General features: G+C 39.2%; 1 protein-coding gene across 1 annotated transcript in view; it reads right to left on the reverse strand.

Annotated features, from left to right (window-relative positions):
- PDE3B (phosphodiesterase 3B) overlaps positions 1 to 15,441 on the reverse strand; it is a 249,828-nt gene that overhangs the window by 14,454 nt on the left and 219,933 nt on the right. The window contains exons 11-12 of the mRNA XM_007057098.4: positions 14,001 to 14,114; positions 4,488 to 4,687 (exon numbers count right to left, since the gene is read on the reverse strand). Coding sequence (XP_007057160.3) covers positions 4,488 to 4,687; positions 14,001 to 14,114 — 314 coding nt within the window. The remainder of the gene's footprint in view (positions 1 to 4,487; positions 4,688 to 14,000; positions 14,115 to 15,441) is intronic.

Genomic DNA, 15,441 nt, shown 5'->3' on the forward strand with positions numbered 1-15,441 from the left:
GGTACCAACAAAGTCAGTGTGCCAAGACCAACTGCACCAAATATGATACTGAGATGCTTACGGACAGTACAGTAACTCCTCACTTAAAGTCGTCCTGGTTAACGCTGTTTCATTGTTACATTGCTGATCAATTAGAGAACATGCTCGTTTAAAGTTGTGCAATGCTCCCTTATAATGTCGTTTGACAGCTGCCTGCTTTGTCCACTGCTTGCAGGAAAAGCAGCCTGTTGGAGCTAGCTGGTGGGGGCTTGGAACCCGGGTGGACCAGCAACCCCCCTATCAGCTCCCCGCTCCCCTAAGTTCCCTGTGCAGCAGTTGCCCAGCAGGCTATCAATTGCCGGCAGTTCAGCTGTCCCTCGCCCCACTGCCATGTGCTGCTCCTGCCCTCTGCCTTGGAGCTGCCCCCAGAGCCTCCTGCTTGCTGTGCGGGAGGAGCGGGGAGGAGAAAAAGGGGTCCTAATATCAGGGTGTCCCCCTCCCACCTACTCCTGCACCCCGCTTACCCCATTTCCATAGAGCAGGGAGTGGACACCCGACAGGGCTCAGGACGGAGGGAGCTTCCTGGCAGCAGTTTCTGTCTCAAGTTGCTGACCTACTTAAAAAGGTATTGTACTTAGAATAGGGTCAGCATACTTAAAGGGGCAATGCGCATCTCTCTCTCTCTCTCACACACACGGTGTGTGTCTCTGTCTGCCATGCTGTCTCCCCTTCCTCCATTTCTGCTGCCCTGTAGAGTGTGAGGCTACATTAATAACAATGGGCTAACCCTTGAGGGCTCAGCTGATTGCTAGTTCATCATTTAGCAGTAAGGCATTCCCTAGGAAATATCCCACCCTCTGACTTCATCACCTCAACCAAGCTACACAATCATCATCGCTGTGTACCAGTATTAAATTGTTTGTTTAAAACTTATACTCTCTCTCTCTCTGTGTGTGTGTGTGTGTGTAGTCTTTTGTCTGGTGAAAAAAATTTCCCTGGAACCTAACACCCCCCTTTACATTAATTCTTATAGGGAAATTGGATTAGTTTAACATCGTTTCACTTAAAGTCACATTTTTCAGGAACATAACTACAACGTTAAGCAAGGAGTTACTGTACTGCAGACTCAGTATGGATAACATTACCAAAGGGTGCAAACCTATCTGCTTTAGGTTGTCAGCTGAAGGACCTGTAAGGGACTGGGTGTAGGCAGTCTTGCTTAGTGGTCGCAGCTGAGCTGAAGTCTGCCCACCAGGGATGGAAATCAACGGGCCAGAGTTAGAGGAATCGCAAGGCCAGATTCCATAAACGAGTCAGGGTCAGAGTCAGGGTGGTGTCGGAGGCCAGATATCAGAGGTAGTACCAGGTTAGAATCAAGAGTCAGGAATCGGGGTTGAAGTCAGGCTGGAGTCAGAGACCAGAGATCAGGACATGAGGCAAAGTCCAGTTTAGTAACAGACCAAGGTCTGTGTGGTTGCCCAGACACTTCTTGGGACAACACCTGGGGTTAAGTAGGGGCACTTGGCCAATCAGAGGGCTGCAGGGTACTGTCTTTCTGGGTATTATGGACGGTACTTCCTGTGGTGCCTATTCTCCACAGTGCTCCTCGACTGTGCTTCTGCAGGGTGTTCCGGTGGCATTGTGGGAATATTGGCCACCGCAGGCTCTGCAGACCCAGGTTCTAGGTCCCAGGTCCTTACAGGACTATATTTATGCCTTGACCTACCCTTAGCAGAGACCTGATAAGGAGATTTTTCTCTCCTTTTCTTCGAAGGGTTTCTGAGAAGGTGACCACTCCTTATGTTCCCTTAAGGAATGATAGTGAATCCTACCCTTGCCTGATGACTAGTTTGGAGAAGAGCCTTTGCTGAAAGAGTACAAGTGGTAGACACCTGAGGCATGGTAGCTGCAGGCGCAATTTTAGAGGAGGAAGACTGTTCCTTTCTCACTTTTTGTGTTCATTTTGAAAATGAGCAACAAATAGAAGATTTGCTTGTAATATGCCCCATCCTACACAAAACAAACATTTTTAGTATGGCCATCATTCAGAGGAATGATGATGTCACATGAAGGACGGTATTCAAAATCAGGGGGTTTCTGATCAGTCATGAAGACTGAAGTCTGTATGCCAGGTAACCAAAAGCAATATAAAAAGTTACCCAACTGAAACTAAATTCTAACACTAATATAAAATTTATTGATATACAAATTTACAGTATGAAAAGCGGATAGAGTACGGATGCTGCTAATTGTTTCATCTCTCAACCTAGGGCACTTAGAAGGAACTGAGAGGTGGCTGGCCATGCTCCATCCTTCTATGCACTCGGGCAGTGGGCTATGTGTGAGGGAAGCTATGGCAAAGATGTGGGCAAATGGCCAGTGTTGGCTGAAACATTCTGATCTCTGGTTCAGAGGGTGCCCATGTAACTCCGAAAGATCCCGGTCGTCGGCGGGGGAGGATCGAACCTGGGACCTCTGGAGCTTAGTGCATGAACCTCTTCCGCATGAGCTAAAAGCTAACTGGCTGTTAGCTAAGGCTGTAGAGCAGACTCATTTTATCTCTCTAAGTGGTCTCGGTGCCACTAGATGGGACGGAACACCACACTCAGAAGGTGTGTGGGTTACACCTGCACACCAAGAGTGGAATACATATAGACAATCGCTGAAAGAAGAATTCAAAATTATAACATCCTAAAAACCCCATCCAAACTTTACAATATGACCAAGAATCTAGGTCCTGAATACAAACTGAATCATACTATGTTCAGACTGCAGGACGAAGACACAGAGGGGAGTGTCTGAAAAGTCTGAAGCTGAGGTAAATACACTCTTGAGATAACTTTCTGGAGGAAGGGGGGCTATTCTGGCTTGCCAAGGTCCCAAATTCCTTATCTCCTATAGGGCACTTGGGAGTCTCTCTTTTTGCTTAAACCAACTTGAAGGGTGTCCACATTTTCTAAGGTGGAAGATCCCACTGTAGAAATATCTATCAACATCCACAAGAAGTTGTCCCATTCCCTTTCCATAGGGGAATCAGCTATGCTGGACCTGACATAGGTGTGGCCTAGTATATATGCCATATATATACAAACATGCCATAAAGTCCCAGGTGACTTGCATGTGAACTGTGGCTACCACTACTAAACACTAATATGCTCCTGATCCCAAAAGCGAGAGTATGAAATTTGATGTTTTTTCAGTGTCTGTCCAATAAGATGGCAAATACTGTAATACTGTTTTCTTGATCTGTTCAAGACTTAAACAGTTGAGCCTGGGAGACATCAAGTTTCTTAATATAAGAGGCAATGACATCAGCAAAAAGACTCAATGTATTGTCTCTATGTGCTGGCAAAGAAAACTATGCCCTGGCATTTGGACTGACACAGATAACAGAAAAGAGAATTTGTTACTTAATTAACATTGGCATAGAGTACAATCACTTCATATATAAATCAAAATATAATGTATTGTTTATAGTTCAAAAGCAAACTAAGTAGTATAACATGTTTCTTTCATCTCTATGAAACAGTTAAAAATAAGGAAATATTTGATTGTTATAAAGGGGATAATTTTTTGGATGCATTCACCTGTCAAAAAACAAACGTTTAGAACAAAAACTACTTTCTAAAACAAAACGTTCTTCTCCAATTTCTTGTTGGACAAAGTAAGTACTCAAAATAACAATCTGATCCCACCTCCTTAACAGGTCTATAGGACATTTGCCAGGGTAATAAAGTAAAATTTAGGAGGTACAAATAAATATAATTAACTAATTTAAAAGTTTATTGCTTTTTTCCTTTCTTCCATTTTTTCTTCCACAATATAGTTCCTTTTATTATTCCTGTCTCCTATTTGTTTTATTACTCTCTCTCTCATCTCTTTCCTTTTATTGTGCATTTCAGTTTCTTTAAAAACCTGCATCTCCTTTCCTCTTAGTTTCTCATATTCATCTCTATTCTCAGATGTCAAGGCATCTTTGTTCTCTCTCACGTTATGTTCTCCTTTTAGCATCTCCCCAGCTTGCTCTTCAAATTCACTGATCAGTTTACATTTAAAAGGCTACCTATGCAACACAAAAGGCTAGACTAGGCCGTTTTGTTTTGAAATCATGGCAAAGAGCACCACTGACATTGGAAAGTTTAAAAAAATTGGAATATCCATAATCATAGGCTTGGCAAGTCCCAAAGGCCAGCCCTATTTGTAACATGTCCTTTGCTTAGTTGCATTCATTTATTTTATTATTTACAAGTTTGTTACTTGAAAATTATTTTATACACACCCCCACACACCACTTTGGGATTTCTCAAGTTAAAAGGTGTTATAAAGGTAACCCCAAAGCAGTTTCCTTGCTCACCTATTAAGGGAAAAGAATGGTCTTGTGCAATGTGGCAACCAACTCCTACACAAAAAGTAGCAGATTTATAGAGTAAAATCTATGTTCATTATTTCTCTTATGTATCAGAAAGCTAGAAATTTTAATTTTTGCTTTCCAGTAAAACATTTCCTACCTGAGGTGCATTTGTAGCCACTAGAAAAGCATTTGTACGACCTGGATGATCATAATCATGCATGGCAGCTGCTACATACAGAGCCATCAACTCCAGGGCAGGAATGTTTGATGCCATGCATCCATAGTTGTCATCAACAATAGAGCAGCTCTTTGAAGAAATATAACTGACTCGACCAGGGGCAATATCACTCTCTGCATCTAGGAAAAATGAAAGCATCAAAATACAATGTTATTCAGGAATAACTTTTTCATTAGTATTTTCAAAATTACATTAAAATTCATTATACAAACACATTCTATAAATTATATTAAGATTCACAACCATCCTTGTGCTTTTTGGAGTAAATTTTGTTTAAAAATATTTTATAGTTAAAATTAATTGCTTATTAACGTATAAATATTTGGATGTATTGCAGTCAATCAGTTATATGTTTCTACATAAACAGGTAATTCAGAAGAGATTTTGATGTTACTAGTGTGTAGTAAAGTGATGTAATCATCATAATACAGCTTCTCAAGAAGGAAAGATTCAGCATTTCCAACTCTTGCAAGCATGCAAAAATTCTGGCTCTCACAAGATGTTGGCAGGGTGGGAGACAGGAGAGACACTTCAACATAATGCTCTGTAACTTATAAGCAGCTGCACTAAACTGGAAGCCTAGAATCCCCAACTCTTCTAGACTGCTGCTAATATTTCTGGGCTCTTCACTACCCTTATTATGAGCCAAGGTCTCATACTGTAATGGTGGTAAGTAACTATCATTCACCTATTTCACAAGTAAGGTAAATCAGAGCTTACACAAGATCACTTCAGCCACGAAGGGGTGTTGTTACATTTGGCTATGTTGTCTGTAACCACTAGATCATAATCTTCTCTGAGACAGTAGTAAACCAACAATACTGACACCAAGTGTGCCACTTCTGTCTCAAATACTTGTGAAACCCAATGGCAATGTGTTTGTTGCATCTCCCTGTATGAGCTGATCCATATACCACCTCTCCTACAGCTGAAGGTCTGTGCAGCGGAATCTGAAGCTTGTGGGTTCAAATCCTTCTAATGATCCAGGAGGAGGAGATGAAAAAAATAGATACATATATGTATAAAAGTTAGTGTAAAGGACACTGGAGTAATTATAGAAATTACAATTGTTTTATTGTACAGTAGAATTATATTGCAAAGCATATTTACAAGTGAATTTGGATTTTTAGTGTTTATATTTTATGTTTATACAGAGTCTTCCACTCAGCACATGGGCAAAAGCTCCCACATGTTCAACAAACAAACAAACAAACAAAGGCAGAACAACAAACATCTCTTTCCAGAAAGCAAGCTTCATTCTCAAGTGGTGTAATGTTAGTGATTACGGAAAATGGATGTCTTGGGGCACTGTTAATGAGGTACGGAGCCTTTCAACTGTAGATCACCAGTCTGAATCTTGTTCAGCTCAGCAGGGATTAAAAGTTGTTCCCATCAAACAGATATTCAATAGCCCCCCAAATATTAGAGGAGTTGGGCCAGTCCCAGTTTCAGCTCCCACATCACTAATTTACCATCAGGCTTTATACTAGATTGTAAGATCTTGGCGGCAGGAACTTTCTCTTTACTTTGTGTTTGTTTAGTCCTAAAGAGAAGACATACAACCATACTGTAGATTTTAAAAACATTTTTTATAAATAGAGTGAGGTATATTAATATGAAAGAAAACAATGTTTTTCTCATTATCTCAGATTAGAAAATCTCACAAAAATGGTAAAATGCAGAATCTAAGTATCAGATATGACTGTGCAGTTGACTGATCATTCCAATGAAAAATTGTTTGAAGACCTCAACAGAATGTCACACAAGTGAAAAATAAGACTGTATATATTCACAGAAAAATGTATTTAATTATGGGACAGATTCTGACACTGTTACTCACATTAAGCAGTACAGAACCTTACTGAAATCAGTGACACCATCTGTGGAGTAAGGTACTACTCAACATGAATAAGGGTGTCAAGAATCTGGCCCTAATAAACAATTTTGCTGCTAAAAGGTATCTAATTAAATGACCCTGGGGACTAGTTTGCTCTGGCAAAACTTCCAGCCTCATCAAATAAACAGCAACAGAACAAAGACAGCTGTTAGGAACTGTTTGTTCCACAATCAGTAAAGGCTACATACTTTAAAGGTACGGGAATCAGTATTCACTGTTAAAGGTGTAGAAAGAGCTAGAAGGGTGAAAAGAAGCTAGAATTCACAGCTACTAAAAAAAAAGCCTATTAGATTTACACAATTTAGACTATATACTAGAAGTGATTGAAAATTTTCTAAACTATGTTTCATTAGAAAATACTGATTTGTAGAACAAAATGATTTGCTAAATCTAGTACAGAGTCAATGAAGTCTTTGTCAAACACCACTTTCCCACCTAGCTCCAGGGACAGAGAAGGGTGTTCGGACTCCCTGCCTCTGTAGCTCCAGGGAACATCACTTTTTCTCTGGCTCCCAGAGCTTGGGTGGCTAGTGGAAGACAAAGTGGCCAGGCTCTCTGCCTCTTTGGCAGTGGGGCTAGAAGGCTCTTCTCAGTGTCAGTGAAATCAATAAGAATATTCCCTCAGGGTAGCCAAGAAGCCAAAAAATTCCATTTAGGCTCCCCAAAATGGAATTTTTCTTTTAAAATCCATTTCTGCAAAAATTGTCTCTGTTTTAACATTCTGGCCTGCTTTAGAATGAACCTTTTTTGCAAAACCTCAAAAATTTTCACAGGAAGCGATTCCCACCTTTTTGATCAACTCTACTATATACCCCCTAGAAAACTGAAATAGATAGTTCATTATCTATAATCTTTTAAGAATATATTAATATTATTATTTAGCTACTTTTTCAAGAGTCTAAATGAAACTCATGAGACCACTGTGAGTACAACGCTGCTTTTGAATTGAGTATACATATTTAGCTGCAGATCGATCACATATATACACATGGTATGTATGCATAGGGGTATATGAAACCAATTATTTTAATCAGAATGCAGTAGTCTCTGTACAGTACTTTCAGACACACATTGATATTCTATGCTTTTACAAACTTGCTAAAATGGCATTATTTTATTTTCCAACTAGCAACATTTAGCATACTGACATCAAATCACTGCTGCTGTTAATATTTTGATTACTGCAATATCCATTGTGCTGATATCAGCATGCAACAAAGCACAATGCCATTGGTCAAATGGATTTGAAAATGTAAGTTCCAAATCTACTCTACCCAATGTCTGAAACTTCACAACACTGGAAAAGATCCAGGACGTATTCAGGAGATGGGATAGCTAGCAGCAAAGAGAATAAGATCCAGCAGTTAAGAGAGGGAAAAACCAGAGCCAGGACACAATCCAGAAGACATTAGAAATCCAACATTTATAACAGTTAGCAAAATAAGGACAGGAAAACTGGTAGTGCCAGAAGACGATATGGTACTGTAAAAAAAATACCACAGAGCGGGCAGTGCCATTATATCAGCTGACTAAGAGCGACTTTGTCTGGACAGAGTAATATCCTAAAGCGTTTGAATCACTGAAGGATGGACATCTAAATCACGCTGTGCTTAAATTCCCAGATCCATTCCATGCATTTGCAGTAACCTGTGATGCCTCAGAGATTGCTGTCAGATTTGCACTTTAACAAATTGATGAGCCTGGTAGGCACAGACCAGTGGCTTTTGAAGGTTGCAAATTAAACAAGAGGAAAACCTAGTATTCAGCTACAGAACTGGAGTTTCTGGCTACCGTGCCAGAACTGGAGTGTCAAGGCCTATCATTCCTATTTATGAGGTATGCAATTCACAGTGTACACAGACCACAGTGCCCTGTAGTTTCCTTACAAAGCACAACTCAATGCTTGTGCAGAAGGACTTACAAACCGTCAGAATACACATTAACAGTTCACCATAAACCTGGAAAGCAAAATGTGGTTACGTATGCTGTCAGCTGTGTGAGAACAGTGAAAATAGACTCAACCTGATCTTGTGAGGACATCTTGCAAGAACAGCCTAAGGACCCTGAGTTATGTTCCATGCACCAATACATTTACCAAAGTAGACACAGACTGGGGAAGCTCAATGCCATTCAGGAATGATTATCCATTGATCTGGCTACCAACTTGCTGGTGTATGAAGATAACAGGATTGTTTTGTCAGCAAGTTTTCAGACAACAGTACTGGAGTGCCTTCATGACAACAAAACAATAGGCCGCCTGGTTTATGAAAAGACATTGAACTGGGTATCCAATTGATTTTTTTGGCTAGGCATGGCTGCAGATGTTAAGGATGGGGTACTTACCAGTTTTACCTGGAAAGGAAGGAAAGCATAAGAAAAGAGATATACTTTTTTAGTGGAAATGTTCCAACCTAGTAAGCCCTGGGAGTTCATATAGATTGACTTGAAGGCCCACTATGAGAAACGCCAGTTGAAAATCAGTTTTTGCTGGTAGTGTATGACACCTTCTCAAAGTATGGTGTGGCACAGCCACTGAAGGATAAAAGGACTCAGACAGTTACAGCTGCCTTGATTAAACATGCAATGTTGCAGTTTGGCCCAATCAAGCAACATCTGCAGTGATCAAAGTAAGTAATTTGAATCCTACTTATTACACAGGGTTTGCAAACAACTCCAGATAACCAAGGTGAGGACCAGTGTCACCCACCCTGCGAGTAATGTGGGAGTGGAGAGAGTAAACTGTACCATTGGTTTCATACTTAGCATCTTAGTCAGTGAAGACCAGCGAGACTGGGATACAAACATACTTTTTGTCATTTTTGCATATAATACCAGCTGGCATTAAATTGTCCACTACTCTCCTTGTGAAATTATTTTTGAACTCTGCAAACCCATGCTTCCTTGTGACTTGAAGAACTAGCAAGGCTTCCTGTGCCTACACACGGTGGAATCTTGTATCAGTGACCTGAGGACAGCATTCCAGAAGGTGGAAGAATAGATGGGCCTGGCATGCTTGCTTTTGGCTCAAGATGCCAGGAAAAAAAAGGAAAATTACATGCCCATCCAGGAAGGAAAGAAGGTATGGCTAGCCAACAGTGGGTGACAACTGGAAACGCATCCCAATCTTAGCCCTTTTCGGAGGGAATTTTACATGGTAATTAAAAAACTAAGCAACCTATCCTTGCTCATACAAAAAGCAAGAACTCACTCCTTTATAGTGCATTGAGAACTGGTGCACAGATTCACTGAAAGAAAGGGGAGGGCAAACACAGTGTTCAACAACCATCCCCGAGGGAAGTAGAGGAGTATTTGGTGGTACCCTAGCAGTTTCTTGTGGCTTTTAGCGGGAGACCTGTTATGGAGAAAGAATTTCCAGAGTATCCTCAGGCCCTCAACACACTGCAGTCTTCAACAGAAAATATGTCCACAATGGATAGGCCTAATTTAGCTGCACTCACTGATAATCGATATCCAACTACGAGTGGTGTCTCCATGACTGAATAGAGGACTTGAGCAGGCAGACCAACACAGAAACTGCAAAGATGGTAGACCACCTGGATTCCTTTGGTGTTACTGTTTTAAATTTTTATTCAGCTAGATGGAGAAAATTGTAGTACAGGCAGATTAGTGCAGACAGCACCTCCAGCAGTAGATGGTTCTCTATCTTTATCTTAGTGTTACAATGTCTTGTATGTCATTATATTGTTGTATTTGATCTGGGGGAGGGGTCAAGCAGGAAGTTCTGTCCTGTCTGTGTGTGCTGGAATTAGTACTTTCAGTGTTTCACTAAATGCCTGTGATCCTAAAAGCAAGTATTACAGCACTATTTCCACTGTACAGCCATGACTGTACATTAACAACCACATATAAAGTTCAGTTCAGTCATGCTAGTTAGACTGAATTTCTTGCACTTTTATTACATGTGGAATGCTGCCTTTTGAAGTTGAAACTTGAAAGTGTGGCACTCAAACAGAGTGAGGCTTGTCAGACCAGGGTGGGAAAAGCATTTTACCAAGACAACCTTCTTGTTGAAACATATGCTCTTCAGACCCACAGGATTATGCAAGACTTGGAGAACCACTGTTTCATGATCTGTTATCAGAAATGTTGCACCATCCAACTGCAACAACTCATTTGTCTGGGACCTCTGTTTTGGACGAAGAACTATTTTTGTTCTGTTGCTCAAAGAAAGATTCCAGAAGATGCAGAATTTAATTGAGAACTTCTTGAGCACTCAAGTCTCGTCTCAATAGTGATTCAAATTAATAGATGATAAAAGCCATCTTCACACACAGAAAATGACAACATAACCCAGGTGGCAAGGTAGCCACAGCATAAAGGCCTAAAATAATGAAGTAAGAGCTTATGATCTGCTACTCCTGGAATGTTAGGATCTGTCAAGGTCACATGTATCCAAAGTAAAAACAACAATGAGACTCACTTGGCTAAGCAGATGCAGGAAAACTTTAAAAAAAAAAAAAGGGGGGGGGGGGGACACTTTCATTGAGTTACCAAAGATGTGGTTCCTAAAGCTGGGCTGGAAACTGTTTTCCTGTCTCTAGAATATTTTTGAGAGTTCAAAAACTTTCTGTGCCTAATTGGGACAAAAAGTCCAAATCTTGAACATTTTAAATTTAAAAAAGGGAAAAGCTTTTCAGTTTGGGTCAATTGAAACATTTTATTTTGATAATTTACAAATGTTTTGTTTTCTTGGTAGCTTAACTTTCTATATGAAAAGTCATTTCAAACTGGAAAACCAGAAATTTTTGTTTTGCCATTTTGACAATTATGAAAAAAAAATTCAAGTTGGGAGATTTGTCGAAGCTGAAGATAAGAGAGTATCAAGCAACAGTAATATTGATTATCTTATATTGATCTATGCCCATGGTTCCACAGACCTCTTCAGATGTCCATTTGCCAGATTTCTGGGATGTTACTTACCAGGGCACCCTCAATCATCCAGAATTTCAATGATGGTAGTATCAGCCCAGCATAGACCCTGTGTATGTATTCTGCTTACTAGCCCACAGGAAGCCCATGCTGTGCTGTGTTCTTCAATGCTTTGTTACCTGTGCCAGCTGGATTCAAGATGGCTCTGGTAGGCTAGCCCATGTACAGCTTTTTCCATGTAGGCATACCAACTAACTTACCACCTCGAAACCTGTTTCATTGTGAGGGCGAGTTTACCAGCATGGTGAGCAGGTGCAGGTCTGGACTAAACTCCAGAGATCCCAAGGATCCACAAAGAGGCTATTTCCCCCGCTGGCACTGAGTCACCTAGCATGTCACCCCACATCGCTCTTTCCCCACAGCCCACCCTACTCCCTTGCTGCCATGGGTAGTCCGGGACTTTTCTCCCTCTTAAAACAAGAATCACCACAGTAGGGGGTGTATTACCTTTCCTCCCTAAACTCAACCAGCCCAAAAGGAGAACAATATGCAACTCCCACATTCCCCCCTCCCCCAGCCTGTCCACTCTTCCCTGGCCTCCCCAAACGCATGGAGAGGCCTCTGTGGGAAGTGTGAGATACTGCAGAGGGAGATTCCTCCCCCCATTCAGCCAGAAGAGGGAAATCTGTATGATATGGAACTCTCCACACAATTTTTTCCTGTCTGAAGTTGCTATCTTTTCACATAGGATGCTATAATGTGTGTCTTTTCAACACTGCATAATAAAAGGTGGATCTTACTGCTTTAATATATTTGTTACACATCTGACCATTAATAGGAAAGTCTTGATGTGTGATTAGTTTATTTTTAATCCTTTCAAATAATAATAATAATACTTTTCAAATTTGGGGTGCTCAAGGGCAGTAAAACAATAATTTTATCAGTTTTACTTTGGGGGAGGGAAGATATTTTTGACATTTTCTATCTTTCTCCAGAAAGTCCTGGCTACAATCCCATGACACAGGAGCCAGATGTTCGCCAGGAAGTGGGGGTTGGCAGTTCCAAAGGGAGTTAGATTAGATCATCACAAGGTCTCTTCTGGCCTTTATGGTTCTGGATGAAATTCTGGTCCTGTTGAAGTCAATGGCAAAACACCTACTGACTTCAAACAGGCCAGGATACTCTGTACATCTAGGTATGAGTGTAAGTATAAAAATCTGTGGGCAATATCCTTTTCTCAACTTTCATAAAAGCAACTTTACATTTCAGCAGTTCATAAAACACACATATTTGGCACCTTACCAAATGTATTCTATGGATTTAGATACTTAGAAGCGAAGTAGCACTATATTTAAATATTAGATATCTCTGTATGTTTATTCCATTCAATACACATTAAATACAAAAAACCACCAGTTTCCCATTCTACAGACATTTACACTGGTTGGCTTATGCAGACAGTATTGCAATGGCACATTCAAGAAGTTTTTCAAAGATCTGCTGGATCTGATAAATATTCAGTGTTTGAATATGATCACACAATGCTAAGAGAATATAATAGTATTTTTCTTAATCTGACTTTTTCACACACTTGCTTATAACTTGGATACTATAAACCTATGATTACAAATACATTTTACTCCACTGTATTTGCAGAATGGATGGTCCAAAGGTTAGGGCCCTTCCTTAGGAAATAGGATACCTGGGTTCAATTCTCTGTTCTGCCTATGTGATTCTAGGTAAATTGCTTAGCATCTCCAAACGGCATAACAGTGCTTCTCTACCTCACAGGGGTGTTGTAAGGGAAAAATACATTCAAAGATTGTAAAGAGCTTTAAGATCTATTATGAAGAACCAGCCATTATTATTTTCATTATTATGATGTAGGACTTCTCCAGGAGTGTTGCCAGTGAGGTTTTTTTCTTTAAACGAAGTACAATAAAAAATTGGCTTCAAAATGTAACACACAGTACAAAGGATTATATGGATTTACCAAACATATTTAGAAAAACAAAGGTACTTCAAATTCTAGATTTACCATCCCTGATTCTTCCCTTTAAGAATTCTATTTTTGTTGTTGTTGTATGAAACTGCTTAGCATAACAACAACAAATCTTATTCAACTGAGCTTCACTGAAAAAATAAATACCTGTATATGCTAAACAAAACAGGACCCTCAGTTGTTCAGGACAATCTCATTTTTACATTGGAATCATTAAGCAGAGCTCCATTTATGTTAAATAGTTTAATCTTAGGCATTTTTAGTTTGAGATATTTAATTTACTAATTAAATAAAGAAATATTAGCCTAATGTATTTCAATTACTAGAAATATGCTGACTACAGCAGAAGATATAGGTCTCATTCAGAAGAAGAAACTTATCTCAGTGAAACAGTATTCTTGGCTCAAGAGCCAAGCATATCAGCAACTATTCAATCAATTAATTATCCTAAAATCAGGTACATACTGCTTGCAAATGCCATATATTGCTACTGTCTTATCTTTTAACTTTAAAATATTTAACTATTGAAGGATTTTTTTTCAGATTACTGTTCAATTTATCCATGGTAATTATTCTAGTTTGAGTAAAATATTCTGAAAAATTTACTGAAGATACAAAAATAAAAATTAATATTGATACATACCCATGTCACTTTCCATTATATGATCACTGTGAATTTGCTGAAACCCAGGAATGGGCCGTGTTGTGAGATACCATACTGCATGAAGAACATCTGTGGCATGTACACGATTGTGATCTAAAAATCAACAAAGTATTCATGAACTACAAGTTCTTTCTACTGTTTCTCTAAGTATTAGGGGAGGAGCTGGACTCCCATATTTAGGTTGCCGAACAGTTTCCATCATAAAAGATTCTTGTGACTTTTTTTTTTTTGGATAAACTAACATCTCCATTGTTTGTAGCAGGCCTTTGAAATTTGGTAAGGACAAAGCTCTACAGAAATTCCCTTTGCTTCTTCCATTAACTTTCATTCAGATCTGGCTGAGTTATAAAATGTCAAATTGTCATTTCCCATCTCTTGCTTGCATTCCTGAGGACAATTTTGGCAGCATGCCAAAATAATTATTGAACATTAATATTCTGAAGATACAGGCCCACATAAAGGAAAATAAGAGACTATTCTTCACATTTACAATTTTTATATTTTTTAAAACTACCATTTGAATTTAAAAATAACTTAATCCATGAACATCACAATATTAAATAAAATTCATCTGAACAATGATCTATACTTAAACAACTTTAAAAGCAGGAAATATAAAAAGGATGAAAAACAGAAACAATGGTCCACTTCGCCAAGTATTCTGTCTGATACACACAAATGCAAGAAACCCAAAATGGGAAATTATTAAATTGCTAACTCACAGGGAAAGTTTCTTTCTAATCTTCTTAGATAGAGTTGGTTTATGCCCTGAAGCTTGAGTATTTATATCTCTTCCAAACTTTTTTCTAAGTCTCTCAAATATAATAGTTAATATTCTTGCAATCCCTATCTCCTTGATTTGCAGCCTTCAAAGTTCTTGGTCTAAATGTTGTTATAATTGTTATTACTATTATTATTACTACTACTATAGCACTTAAAAGTCCTAGTTACGGACCAAGACTCCATTGTGTAATCTTGTGGCAATGAGTTCCACAGGTTAATTGTGCTTCATATAAACTTTTATTCATTTCAAACTTGTTACCTTTGTCCTTATTTTGTTTAACACTTACCTAACTGCTTTTGTTTTGTATTTCATTTTCTGTAAAGGATCAAAAATGTTATAGAACATGTAATAAACTATTTTGAAACCAGTAAGAATTCCAGAGTCTGATTTATTTTGACACTGTCAAAATAAAAATCTAGTCAGTTGTAAAAACAAACAAACAAAAACCAACCCTCTCCCCAAACCAGTTACGTACTTTCCTTAACTGTTCTTTGAGATGTATCACACATCTATTTCATTGTAGATGTGTGTACCTCGTGTACAATTGTTGGAGAATTTTCCCTCAGCAGTACCCACTCAGCATGATTGCCCTCTGATGTCTCGTGCCACTGCATACAGGTATAAAAGGCCACACTG

Source organism: Chelonia mydas, chromosome 6 (assembly GCF_015237465.2).
Source record: "Chelonia mydas isolate rCheMyd1 chromosome 6, rCheMyd1.pri.v2, whole genome shotgun sequence".
In the NCBI taxonomy this organism is placed as follows: domain Eukaryota; kingdom Metazoa; phylum Chordata; order Testudines; family Cheloniidae; genus Chelonia; species Chelonia mydas.